Source organism: Odocoileus virginianus, chromosome 6 (genome assembly GCF_023699985.2).
Source record: "Odocoileus virginianus isolate 20LAN1187 ecotype Illinois chromosome 6, Ovbor_1.2, whole genome shotgun sequence".
Taxonomy (NCBI): domain Eukaryota; kingdom Metazoa; phylum Chordata; class Mammalia; order Artiodactyla; family Cervidae; genus Odocoileus; species Odocoileus virginianus.
The window spans coordinates 43,477,462-43,491,554 of record NC_069679.1 but is presented as its reverse complement, the minus strand read 5'-3'; the positions used below and the strand labels follow the sequence as shown (position 1 = coordinate 43,491,554).

At 34.0% G+C, this 14,093-nt stretch overlaps 1 protein-coding gene across 1 annotated transcript in view; it reads right to left on the bottom strand.

Annotated features, from left to right (window-relative positions):
- Window positions 1-3,265: 3,265 nt before the first annotated feature.
- The window catches only part of PYGO1 (pygopus family PHD finger 1), a 28,113-nt gene continuing 17,285 nt past the window's right edge, over window positions 3,266-14,093 (bottom strand). Inside the window, exons 2-3 of the mRNA XM_020881238.2 lie at window positions 12,798-12,883; window positions 3,266-11,744 (exon numbers count right to left, since the gene is read on the bottom strand). Of these exons, the coding sequence (XP_020736897.2) occupies window positions 10,617-11,744; window positions 12,798-12,883 (1,214 nt within the window). The 3' untranslated portion in view covers window positions 3,266-10,616. The remainder of the gene's footprint in view (window positions 11,745-12,797; window positions 12,884-14,093) is intronic.

Below are 14,093 nucleotides of genomic sequence, written 5' to 3'. Positions count from 1 at the left end.
TGAAATATGCCAGAGCATTTATTTGTTCTTAGCAAGACCTTACCTTGAAAGAAATTATTTAACCAGAGCCTAAACTGCTAGAGTTTTATCAGAGTTTGACTAGAAAAAAATTTATAGCATTAAATGCATATATCAGAGAAAGATCTAAAATCAATGTGTCTACCTTAGGCAGCTAGAAAAATAAAAGCAAACTAAATCCAAGTAAAAAATATTTTAAAAGGAGAAATAATTTAAAATTAAAGCATAAACCAATGAAATTAAAACTAGGAAATCAACAGAGAAAATCAATAAAATCTGTTTTTATGAAAATAAAATCAGCAAGCCTCTAGCCAGGCTACATAAGGGAAAAAAAGCAGGGGAGTAGGGGGGTAGAAAGGATACAAATAACTAATATGAGAAATGAAAGAGGGGATAGCACTGCAGATACCATGAATATGAAACGGATAATAAAGGAGTACTATGAACAACTCTGTGCCTACAAATTTGATAATCTAGATGAAATGGCCCAACTTCATGAAGGACATGATCTGCCAAAACACACAAAAAGAAATAGACAACCTGAATAGGCCTATATCTGTTAAAGAAATTTAATCAATAATCAATAACTTCCCAAAAGAGAGAGCTCCAGACCCTGATGGGGGTCACTGGTGAATTCTACCAAACATTAAGGAAGAAACTATACCAATTATCTATAGTTTCTTTCAGAAGACAGAGGTAGAGGATATACTTCCTAACTCACCCTACAAAGCCAGACATACCAGCACCTAGAAATCTCCAAGACAGGCCAACCTTGTGCCTAGTCTTGAAGTTGGGTAGTGTCAGTCCTCTAACTTTCTTCTTCTCCTTCAGTAATGTATTGACTATTCTGGGTATTTTGCCTCTCCATATAAACTGTAGAATCAATTTGTCAATATCTACAAAATAACTTGCTAGAATTTTGATTGAGATTGCATTAAATTGATAGATTACATTTGAAGAACAATAATCAATGCAGTGTGGTATTGGTGAAAGGACAGGCAAACAGATCAGTGGAACAGAATAGAGAGCCTAGAAATACACCCACAGGAATATAGTCAACTGATTTTTGACAGAGGATCAAAGACAATATGATGGACAAAAAACAGTCTTTTCAACAAATGGAACAGCTGGACACCCACATGCAAAAAAGTAAATCTAGGCATAGTGGTTCTAACCTTCACAAAGTGTATTCAAAATAGATCACAGACGTAAAATTAAAATGTAAACTTATAAAACTCCTAGAAGATAACACAAGAGAAAATCTAGATGACCTTGGATTTGGTGATAAATTTTAGGTACAGCACTGAAGGCATGATTCATGAAAGAAAACTGGTAAGCTGGACTACATTAAAGTAAGTTTTTTTTCTGTTCTATGAATGACACTATTAAGAGAATAACAAGACAAGACACAGAATGGGAGAAAATATTTGCTAAGGATACATATGATAAAGGACTGTTACCCAAAATACGTAAGAATTCCTAGGAAAACAAACAACCTGATTAAAAGATGAGCCAAACCTTAACAGACACTTCACCAAAGAAGATACACAGATGATAAATAAGAATATGAAAAAATGTTTCACATCATCTGTCATAAGGGAAATGCAAATTAGAGCAATGACATACCACTACTAAACACATATTATAATGACCAAAATCCACAACAGTGACAACATCAAATGCTGGCAAGGAAGTGGAACAGGAACTTTCATTCATTGCTGGTGGAAATGCAAAACCTGAGAGTTTAGTGGTTTCTTACAAAATGAAACATACTCTGTTGCTCGAGCACCTCACCTTGCCAGGCTCAGCATTCCCTTTTTTATTTCTTCTTAGCACTTATTCTCTAATTCACTTTTAGTTTACTTATTTTCTTTCTTTATAGAATAAAAATTTCATGTGTAGTGAGTTTTGTCCGCTTGATTTACAGCATGCACTGCCATGTTCTTAGCAGTTAGAACAGTGACTGACATAAATAACACTCATTATTAAATGTTGAATGAATATCTATATATTGGATTTCATAATTCTTGTTTTTTATTCTTTATCTTTCAGGATCCTGAATTGTACTTCTCTTAAAGTCTTTTTCAGGCTGTGCTGTCATTTCCATCTTGAGTAGATCAAAATTTTAAAAGATGTTTGTTGGCTATTTTTATCATTAGTTTTCTCATGTTTTGAAATTTTGATTTACAGTGGGTTTTTTTTCTTTCCTTTTACTTTTGTTTCTTTCTTCTAGGTTCTTCCTTTCCTTTCTGGCAGTTTTAAGTTGCCTCTAACCTGTGTCCTAAGAACTCCAATACAGCCAAGTGTTAAGTCAATTTACTGTTTCAAATTCTTTGGTGATACTGTACACAAGTTACCAACTGAGAAAATTACAAAACTGTGTATTTGTGCCACATTAGGCCTATAAGCTAGAGTCCCAGGTATCAGCTGGAGCCAAATTTGCTTTTTCACCTTTTCCACATGAGGCAGCAGCACAAGTAATCCCTGCTCCCACCAGGCTTAAAGTGATTATTCCTGTTCTATTGACCACTAAAAAAAAAAAAGAATCACTTTCACCGATTTCACCAAATTGAGGCTCATCAATTTTATTCACCTTTTAAGTAAACTCTTTCATCTTTTAAAGATAAAGATTAGCCATTTAAGTAAATCTTTTAAATATTAAATCTTTTACATGTTTTAAATAGCCAATTTGTGGCCCTATTATTCCTCTCTAGTGTTTGTTTTCTATTCCATTTCCTATTTTCTTATTATTTCCTTCCTCTACTTAGGATTTTTTATTCCTTTGGATTTTACTCCTTAGGATTATTTATTTCTTACGCTTTTGAGATCAACACTTAACTCATTATATTGTGGGCTGAAAAATTATCTAAAGCTATACATTTCCCTTTAAGTACTGCATTATTGCATCTCAAGTTTGGAATGTAGCAGCACTCAGACCTCATTACCCTGCCAGATTAGTTTTTGACAGATTTCTGCCTTGGGCTCAGAGTCATGCAGGATGCTGCTTCAGCACAGTTTATGTTTTTTCCTTTATTTCTTGTCCTGGTGTATAAATCTATATATATATATATATATATGTTTTGAACCCAATCTTTTTATATTTATTTTTATATGTTTGAAACAAAGCGATACCAATTTCATGTTATTTGATCAGAAGTTTCTGTACATCTTTTTCCAACAGATAATTTTTTTCCCTTCCACACATTTAAATAAACCTTTGATATATTCAAATTTTACCTTGATGTAATTTTATTTTATTGTCACCTTTATTACCTCTAATACCAAGTTGCATCAACCAATATAGTCACATTCTATGCATCTTTGTTTTTCTCAAGGCACCTGATGATTGTTTCAAACAGACTTTGGGTGTGTTTTGTAAACCTATTTTTATCATTCAAGCAAGTTTGTTCTTAATATTGTTCTTAGATTAGCAATACTGTATCTCTACTTCAAGGATCACTATGCTGCTGAGATTGTAGAACTCCTCTCCAATTAATTTTCTATTAACAAAACTAGAGTCGTAATTTGTAACAATCAAAATAGAGGTATGTTCACATTTTCTTAAGGAAACGCAGGGCTCAGTGTTATGTACAAACTTCATAGGAAAAACAACAAAAATCTTGTTTTGCTCCTCAGTATAAAACTAAATTCCTAGTAAACTGGAGCTATCGCCCTGCTTAACGCTTCCTGGCACATCTCCTACCCACAGCCAAGACTATCACATTTACTTGTCTTGATGAAAGTCAAGCATTTAAAAAACAGTTATTTTTCTCTTTAAAAACTAGCTTTATTTAAAAGAATCTAAAGCATAACACTAACAGGAAACAAATTTACAATACATATTGTTCAAGAAAGCCTGCCGTACATAATTTCAACTAATAGTAGGTCTATATACTGGTAAATAACATTCTTTATACAATGCACAAATGACATTTAGCATGATCCCTGAAAAGAACCGCCAACAATAACACGGACTGTTTTGATAGAACCTCTACACATCTTACTACTTACCTATAGAATAAAAAACTAAAATGTGGAAGATAAGTTAAACTCCTCCAATTTTAAAATTCTAGCAGATGTTTAAGGAAAAAGAATAAGAAGGAGGAAATTATAAGAGTTAAGTATCTTAAAAAGAAAAATGAAAACTGGCTTACCATTATTTACAGTAATTATTAAAAAGTATTCAGAATTGAGAATTATTTAGTTTACTAGTTGGAAGCCAAACTGCCCATTATCTACTGCATTCAGTTACCAAGCCAATTTCATTTCTCTGAAAACTGTAACCTGCATGTTAACTACATAAAGAAAATAAACAATTTGGGGGTAACCTAGTCATTTCATACTTTATTCAAATTTTTCCACAAAGCAATTCATGAATCATTTAATACGAATACTTCTTTAAAACTCTATGATTCAAGTAGAAATAGATCCAGTTCTAAAAGACTGTATATGAAGTACCAGGGGAAAAAAACTAACATGTAAAACTAAAATTAAAAAACCCATGAAAACATTGAGTATTCAAATAAAATATAATGGGATTATGACATGGTATGGCATCTGAAATTTTTTTTTTTAAGAACTGAATCAGACTCATTGCTATGTCAGTTCTATCAATAGCTGACAATCAAATGTATGATACATACCAAAACAACCATGCCAAAAATGACAACATTAGTAGACATTAACTTTGTAATATACATCACTGATATAGTAAAATCTTATCAATTCAGGATAGTTTAAGTTGATAAAAGTCTGAAACTTTGAACATTTTAAAAAGATATGCAGTTTAAGCACTCACAAGCATTTTTTTTCTGTTAAGTGTGTAATTTCAAATATGCAAATCTGCAAATATTATCTATTATAATTCTTTCGGGTACTTGGTTTGATGACAAAAGAATGCTTTTAAACTAGTATTCTGAAATAAATGCTTATAAAAAGCTAAAAACTTTTTCAAGATTAAACATTTTTCTTTCAAATCTTATCATTTTCATTAACAAAGCTTTTCATCAGAGAGGACAAAGTAAACACCAATCAAGCCTTGTATCAATGGTTACAAATTCTAACTAGAGGCATTTCATGTTATTTTAATAGTTTCTCAATAAATGAAGACTACTATTACTATTTATTTTGATTATGGTGGAGTGAATAATATCTTTCTTGGTTGGAAGACATTAGAATAAGTTCAAAGTCTAGTATATAATTTTAATGATACGGGCTAAAAAAATCTAATATGCAGTTAAGATAATTCCTTAGTAAATAATAATTGTAAGAGGAAGATCAAATTTTTAAGAAGTATTTATTATGAGTGCTTCTAGGAACTGCCAACACCAAATTTTATTTTATTCCTCTCTTCCATTTCAGACATCAGGCCATCTATTAATACTAACCCATAAACACTGATGTCTCACATACTTCATAGAGTAGCTTAAACATATCAGCATAAGAAATAATTAGTATTACATAGTAATTTCCTTTGCCATAGGAATAAATGTTGGACAAAGTCTGGAAACATTTTATTTTCCAATTTGAATTACAGTAATTTTGCCACAGATCACAGCACTAGTGCATGTGTTACTTTAAACATGCTCTAAGAACAAAACAAAAATTTACTGCAAAAATACATGTCACCAATGTGGAACACACTCAGATTTGTATAAAAGTACTGAACTAATATCCCAAAAAGAGGTATATGTAAGCAGTACATAAGGAAGAAATAGTTTTAATATGAAACAGTCATTTAAGTCACATACATCATGATAAGAAGCAGGACTTTCTTTTATAAAAGGTATTTTAACTAACAAGCAACATCATCTACATCACCTACAGAACAAGAAAAGGACAGGTATTTAGAATTTTAATTACAAATGTTTTTTGACAAAATATGACACAAGATGAAGCTTATCCATTGGGTTTCATTAAGTTTTCAATGAAAACTTCCTTCCCTTTACTTGCCTAGACCACTTCTTGGCAAATACTAATGCCACCCCTAGTTCCTTTACCCCAGGAGTGCCTCTAAGCTCCCATCACTGTACCAAGAGTTGGAAAAATACAGATGCAACTTCTATACTACTTTATAGGATAAATGGAATACAGGAAATGGGGAAGTTACTGAAATTTGGAAATGAGAAGGAAATCTCCGAGTTCTGAAGTAGAGAAAAATAGTGACAAGTCTCAAAGGAAACTGGGAAGCACTCTCAAGGTATCGATCTAATAAAATTACTGCTTTCTATGGTGCCTGAAATGTGGTTGTAGTGTCTGAAATCTAAGATATTAAGATTCATTCTGCATAAATTCTTTAAAAAAAGAGAAATTTAACCCCATGTTCTTCACTTTGTTCAAACTTATTGGAAAACACTTTCCCCTTAAAAATCTAGCCAACCACAGCCAACAAAGAAGTGTGAATTCTGAGGAAAGATATGAAATTTTGAAGTACAGAACATCCAGGAAGGGAAAAGGCAGGTTGGTTTCTAGAGCATGCCACTGGAGAATTTAGGATGGTAGGAGGGCAGCTGGGAAACACTCACATCAAAGAACTTAACCTTCCTGTATCCAATCAGCAAAAAGGAAAAACCTCTCCTTTCTCCTTCCTACATTGATTGGTTCTCCTAAAGAAGGAGCACTCAGCATGATACTATTGGCTAACTATATGATGGTTTAAATAAGCCCTTATGAGCTTCCCTAAGAATCTAATCATCTTATAGAGAGTTCTAAATCACTATTTACAAATGAACATTGGGAATCTGGATGCTTTTAATTAAAAAGATCTTAAATAACAAAACACTCATGCAAAAAAGAAATCGAAAAACTCTCTTGAGCTCCCTTTAAAAATCATTGCTTTTATATATATATATATATTTATTTACTATTAAATACAATTACTATAGCATGTTGAATAGTAAGTACTAGCACTCAGTTTGTTCAAGACAAACAAATCTGGAAGAGTATTAGAGGAAAACTCCCGATATTTTACCTGGATGATTAAAGTCAGCAGATATCAGGATGACCTATTATTGCAGTTTTTTTCCTACCACTAGGAAGAGTTGGGAATCTAAACACATACACACACAAATTGGATTTCTTATATTGTGTTCATCTAAGAAGAATAAGCACTAGTACAAGAAAATCTTCAGTTTTATGTACATAATCTTCTAATTTGGATATCAAGAATCCTAATAGCAGTACTCTAAAGTATTTCACACACAAGGAAAACACGGATCACAAATCTAATTCTAAGCACTCTATCTGAAGAATAATTTATTTTTCTTTTATAAGCTAAATTATTTCTGTATTAGTGAGTCCAGTAGCATCTAGAAGCAAGTGGTTCAAGAATTCTCTAGTGAAATGAAGAAAGCAAGTTCTGAGAAAGGAACTGATGTTTTAAAACTTTCTAAATCAGTAACCTAGTCTTGTTGAGGGAGCCAGCTGCTGACAGACAGACTGAACTCTGGCAAAACTTGAGAATGTAGGAGAAACCCCAAGATTTCCTACTCAACTGAACTTAAGTGTGTCCTTGTGTATATGTGTGCATGTGAGATGAGGTCCTTTCAGTAATGGAAGAGGATTATGCTAAAAAAGGTGTGATGTTACTAGAAGATTAGGCATTTCATTCCCTCTTTAAATATTGTGAAATTTAGGGCAACTCATCACTTGCATTATGAAAGCCACATCAATTTGTGTAACAGTCTTCTTTGAGTCATGTTAGGCAAATTAATATCTGGCCTTCTTAAAGTTCATCACTTCCCTACCAAAAAGCCTCTAGAAAACTTTTGACAGTGTTTTACAGAGACAAATGTAGAACTAGTAAGAAAATTAATTCAAAGAGATGAAAACATTCGTCAGTTATGATTACAGTTTGCCTGTAATTCATTGTTGGAATCAACCATGGTTTTTTTCTCTTTTAGATATTTGACAGATTCGTATCTAAGTAAGTAAGGTGTTCTTAAGAACTAAACACAAGAACAAATTCACTTATTTGTAAAAGTTTATAAACAATTATTTGGAAATGGAAAATAAAAGTCATATTATAAATCAAGTATTTTTAGACTAATTTGAGAGAGGTTATTTCCTTTCCACAAAACAACTAATAAACTGTAAGCAGCAGAGGGCTTTAGAAACTGCTTCTCACCAGTTTTAGCAATGAGCACAACGAGTACTACCGTGTTAACTCCTGAGGACACTGGAAGGTTCTACACAGTATCTAACTGTACTCGGTCATTTTTTTTTTTTAATCACCATCTGATGCTACAACTGGGTTTATAGCATGCAGTGCATTATATCTTAAAAAACAGCACTCACTGGGATTTCAAAAACATCACAACTAGATCCTTAAACATTTAGAAAAGAACAAAAGCTACAATGTAAGCAAAACATGATCTTCAAGTATGCTACTGAACAATCAAATGTCAAGAGTCAGCCCAATGTACTGCATTTTAATCTGCTTCAACTGGTTAAATTTTCACACAAAGGAGTACCTAGTTTATATCATTTCATTTCCTAAAACTATAAAGATATTTATCTTACCACTATACTTAAAATATTTTGTACTCACCTCTAACTAGTCACAGGTAAATGGAAAAAACCTTATACTGCTTTGTACCATATGAAATTGCTGTTTTTGTTGGTCACAATTAAAACACTATTTAAAAAAATAAGTTTTATTCAATCAAAATACACATCATGAACATTAATAATTTTCTTCTAATAGGATATTAAATATTTCATTTTTATAAAATTCATCATTTGCTATGTTGTATAAATTGTTCAAAGCCTCCAATTACTATTTCTCAATTGGAGAATATGTAGTTTCTTAGAAAAAGCTCCAAACGATGAAAACTACACCAGTTCATTGGATAAAGTTCTGGTGACTATGCTGGAAACGACAGAATCGAATAATTCAATTAACTTTGCGTTAGTGGCTTGTGACATGTGATGCCAGTGCTATCACGTTAAGAGTCAGTTCATGTTCACTAATCCAAGGGCATGTAATCAAGATTTTCAAGCGCAATTTAAGTTTCTTGGCAATACTGCTGCTGCTGTCATTTCACCAAGCTTTAAATGGTTGTCACTATCCCTTCTGCAGATCACCACACAGTCTTCAGATTTGGTCACAACAGTAATGATGGTTCAAGTTTGGGAGCTTTACCAACATCCAACCATTGTGTAAATTGCTATCAACTAGAATCCTTTTTTGGGGTCACAGGTTTTGATCCACTCCAAAAACAGGTTTCTGATGTTTCAAATCTTAATAAGTATACGTCCAACTGTCTCCATTCTTGATCTTCTCTCGAGAGAATACCTTTAAGTCTATTTTTACACTCTCCCCAGGCCCAGCAGAAACTTGTGTCTCCTGCAGGGCCTCAAATGGTTGTGAGTAAGCTCTCACCTTGACTCTTAATTGATCTTCACTTAAAATGGATTTTGAACTCCTGTGAGGCTCATTTTTAAATTCAGATCCCAAGAACAAGATTTCTCAAACCACCACTGAGCAGTTCTTCTGCCAGCAAAGCCCTGTAAGGCCAAATTCATTTTTCTATGTCCCAGTTTGAAAGGATATTAAGAAAAGTATTCACAATTCTTCTGAGAATACTGTATTATTTATTTCTCTGGAAAACAATAACAACTCAATAATCAAGGAAAACTGAAGAGTGAAGAGCATAATATTGCTATATTTCTAAATAGCACAACTAAAAACACCCTTTATGACAACTTTACTAACTGTAGTCAATTTTCAACTGATCTTACGTTAGCAATTTCATGTGGTACAATCCACAAGTTAATCAACAAATACGTATTGAACATCTACTATATGCTAACATCTGTCTTGTACCTGTACAAACAGACATCCTGGAAAGACTGACTTGATAATATGAAAGTCACTAATTTCAGGGACACCAGTAAGGGAGGAATCTGGTGTCATACTCTACTGTCTGTTAGAAGATCCATAAAAATGTATGCTTTCATGTTTTAGTTACATATATTCTTTCTGAAAACACGTTACATGGATTCTCAAATATTCTTTGAACTAAATGTTTAATTTGATATTGCCAAAGTTCAGCACTGAAATACACCTGACCCTTGAACAATGTGGGAGCTAGGGTGCCAATCTCTTCACTGTCAAAAAACTGCATACAACTTTACAGTCAGTCCCCCAAAACTGTGTTTCCCTATTCTAGGATTTAACCAACCAAGGATCATGTAGTACTACAGTATGCATTTACTGAAAATCAGCGGACATGTGCAGTTCAAATTTGTGTTGTTCAAGGGTCAACTGACACATTTTTCAACGACTGTAACTTCTAAAAAAGTAAAAACTTGCCTACGTTTGCTATACATTATCTTGAAGCTTCAAGAGGCTTTTATGTTTAACAACTAAAATTTACTTGTATAGTACTTTCTAATGCACCCCCATATACATTATTCTTACGATAGCAAACAAGACAATACAAAATACGCACTAGCAATGGAGTATTAATAAAAACTAAAAGGTAAATAATCTTTTCATGTATGCATTTAAAAAATTATGTAAAACATTAAAATCCTACGTCACAGACCCTCTGTAAATACAGAGGGTGGGAAAACACCGAAGTGAATGCCTGTTATTAGGCATCACCACCCACTGCAGGGGGACCGAATGTTTCTCTAGTGCGCATTAACTGGACATCTTTGTCAGCCATACAGGTGTCACAGCCCCACACTGCGGACGCTTCTGCTGTTAGGAGGCCATAAGCTGTTTCGGTCATTCCAGTGCAGATCCGATGAAACCATTTCTGACAAGAGGCTTCACACAGGATGGCATCCTGATCATCATTCACTTCATTCGTACAAATTCCACAAGGATACACCGGGTCAGAAGAAGAATGCCCGTGACGGCTGGGGTGGAGAGCAGACTTAGCGCTCTTCTCGGCGGTGCACGTAACATCCGTGGCACCTCGAGGCTGTCGTGGTTTACTCTGGGTCCCGTTTGCGTGGCTGCTGTTTGTAGCTTCGGCGCTACTCGAACGGCTGTTCTCTTGACTGACGACATTGTTTCGATTCACATTTTTTAATTCAATATTACTCTGATTCACTGTGTCATCCATGTTTAAGTGAGGTGGATGAGCAGAGGAGTTTTGATTTGTGTTTTTGGTAGCTCCTTGACTAAAGTCTTGTTTTGGGGGTGGTGCTTTTGCTTGACCAAAAGTGTTTGGGGGAGGAATAAAAGAATGATTAGATTCTAAAGGAGAACTAAAATTGGAATTACTTCCAGGGACAAAGTTAGATGCCAAGTCAGGGTTAGATACTTGGCTAGCATTCTGCGGAGGAATCTGATTGAAGTTTTCAGCAGGATTTTGTCTAAAATGTTGATTAGGCATGTTAACATTCTGAGTCAGTGCATTATTGTAAGATGGATTTCCAAAACTTGAATTATCATGTGGCCCAAAGTTAAAAGCATGAGGTCGATTAAAACCCATGCCCAGAGGATTCTGAGGAAATGGGTGTGGCTGATTCCTGAGTGAGTAAGGACCACAGTATGGGGAAGACATTCTTGGAGGAACGTGAGGTGGCATTCTGAATGTGCTGTAGCCTCCAAAGCCAGGATAACCAGGGCCAAGATACGGATTTGATGAAGGTAGTGGTTTATAGGAAATAGTATTGTAGTTGTCATCAAATGGATTAGCAGCCACTAGATGGTCAGAGTTTGGATTCGGTGGCGGAGCATACTCAGACAGTGGAGGAAAAGAAGGCCCCTGAAATGAGAATATAAAGTGAAATACATGTTTTTGATCAAAGAAGTCATAAATATTAACATTTATGAACCCAGTTTTAGTTAAATTTCTTTTGAACTGTTATGAAAATTTAATTCTTCACTTAACCTTTCAATTGCAAATAATGTTTATATTTAATTATATTTGATGATAAAAATGTGTAGGCTTCTTTCATTTAGGAAAGGAAATATGGTATTTTTTTTTAGCTCAAATCAATTATTTCAAACTCTAGATGTATTCAGTCTTCAAAAGAAGCTTCATTACTATAATTTTCATTTAATATGCTAGCCTACAATTATAATCTTTCATTTAAAATTCTAACTAAAAAGACCTTTACACCTCCAAATGGCTATAAAATTAAGTAACAGTAAATAGGACCTAAATTTTTTTTCCTGGCTAAACTTCAGGGAGTAGCTACTGAAGTAGTCCCAAAGCACTACGTTCTAGACCTCAGACTAGAAAAATAAACTGCCAGCTTTAGTCACACTGCAAGTTTAACAGTGTAGCCAAAATGGAGAAAAGTAATGTGTACACACTTCATACTCACTTGCAGTCTTTGTAACAAAAAGAGTGCTTCAAATTTATAGAGGATAAAACCAAGAAAGTATTTATAAATGTTTATTATGACCAAAGATTATAGACAAAAGATGCTTTTTGCTTCATGTTATGTACATACATGCTGATTTATTATAATAGCTGAACATTACTCCAGGTTAAACTTGTGTCCATATATTTTAAAATCTTTTCATAAAACTACAGGCATCTATTCCTTTGAAGTTAGATTTAAGAATAAGCATTTTAATTTATTTGCCTACATTTCCTTCTTGGAGTATTCACTCTAGGCCTACAGTCCAATAATAGCCATGAGCTGCAGAGTAAAAACTAAATAAATAAATAAAAATACAATCACGGCAGAATTTACTACTAGGTTCAGAATGAGGATAGTAAACAAAATCCATAACCAAAGTTAAATTTACCTCATAGTGTGATCTTATCAGTGAAGAAAAACTGTTAACAAAGAAAATGCCAATTTACCTGAGTATTTGCCTTGCGTTTTTTCTTATCTGGGCTTCCTAGTTGCACACCTGGTCCTCCTAACCCATCCAGTCCACTATCACCACCTAAAAATAAGTAAATACATTCAAATAATATTTCTATTCATAAGTGAAATTTTATATCTTTCATACCATTATCAGTTCAGTTCAGTCACTCAGTCGTGTCTGACTCTTTGCGACCCCATGAATCGCAGCACGCCAGGCCTCCCTGTCCATCACCAACTCCTGGAGATTACTCAAACTCATGTCCATCGAGTCGCTGATGCTATCCAGCCATCTCATGCTCTGTCGTCCCTTTCTCCTCCTGCCCCCAATCCCTCCCAGCATCAGGGTCTTCTCCAATGAGTCAACTCTTCACATGAGGTGGCCAAAGTATTGGAGTTTCAGCTTCAGCATCAGTCCTTCCAATGAACACCCAGGGCTGATCTCCTTTAGGATGGACTGGTTGGATCTCCTTGCAGTCCAAGGGGCTCTCAAGAGTCTTCTCCAACACCACAGTTCAAAAGCATCAATTTTTCGGTGTTCAGCTTTCTTCACAGATATCATTATAGCTACCTGTTAATATGTTTTCTATTTTTATTAGATAAAAGTAGTATTAAGCTTTTATTATCTTTGTTCTTCAAAAAGTCTTCCTCATAATCTCAGCCAGAGTCATTAACTTCTACTCCCACAGCATGTTGTTTTTCTTTTTTCAGTGAAAAAGTAAGTCTCTATACTACTCTCAAACCTTCAGTCATCTGGTTTCCTATTCCTGAAGCAAACACTGTTGCTAGTTTCTCTCCATCTTTCCAAAGATAATCTAGATTAATTCTAGTGTATCTCTAGGGAGTACAAAAACAATGGCATGTTTAGTATGAAACAATGGTTTGAACCTTGTTCTTACTTGGAGATCATTATGTGCCATTACATATAGAACTGCTCCATTCTCCAAGAGCTGAGTAGTATTTCACAGTATGATTATACCATAATTCATTAAACTGGTCTTCTCCCTATTGACAGAATTCAATTGTTTCCAAACCTTTGCTGTTCTGCAATGAAAATCCATGTACAAATGTCTTTATACTCATGTACAAGTCATCCCTAGAACTAGAATTATGGCATCAAAGGTATAATATGCCTTTTAATTCTGAAAGGTATCGTCAAAATACAACAATGAATGTGGGCATGATTTTCTCAATATGATCAAATAAAAGCAAAAGCTTGACTATGTTAAAAAGTAAGTTTATCAATGGAAATTTTTTCCATTAAAAAAGCACATTTTTTATTATAGAGAATT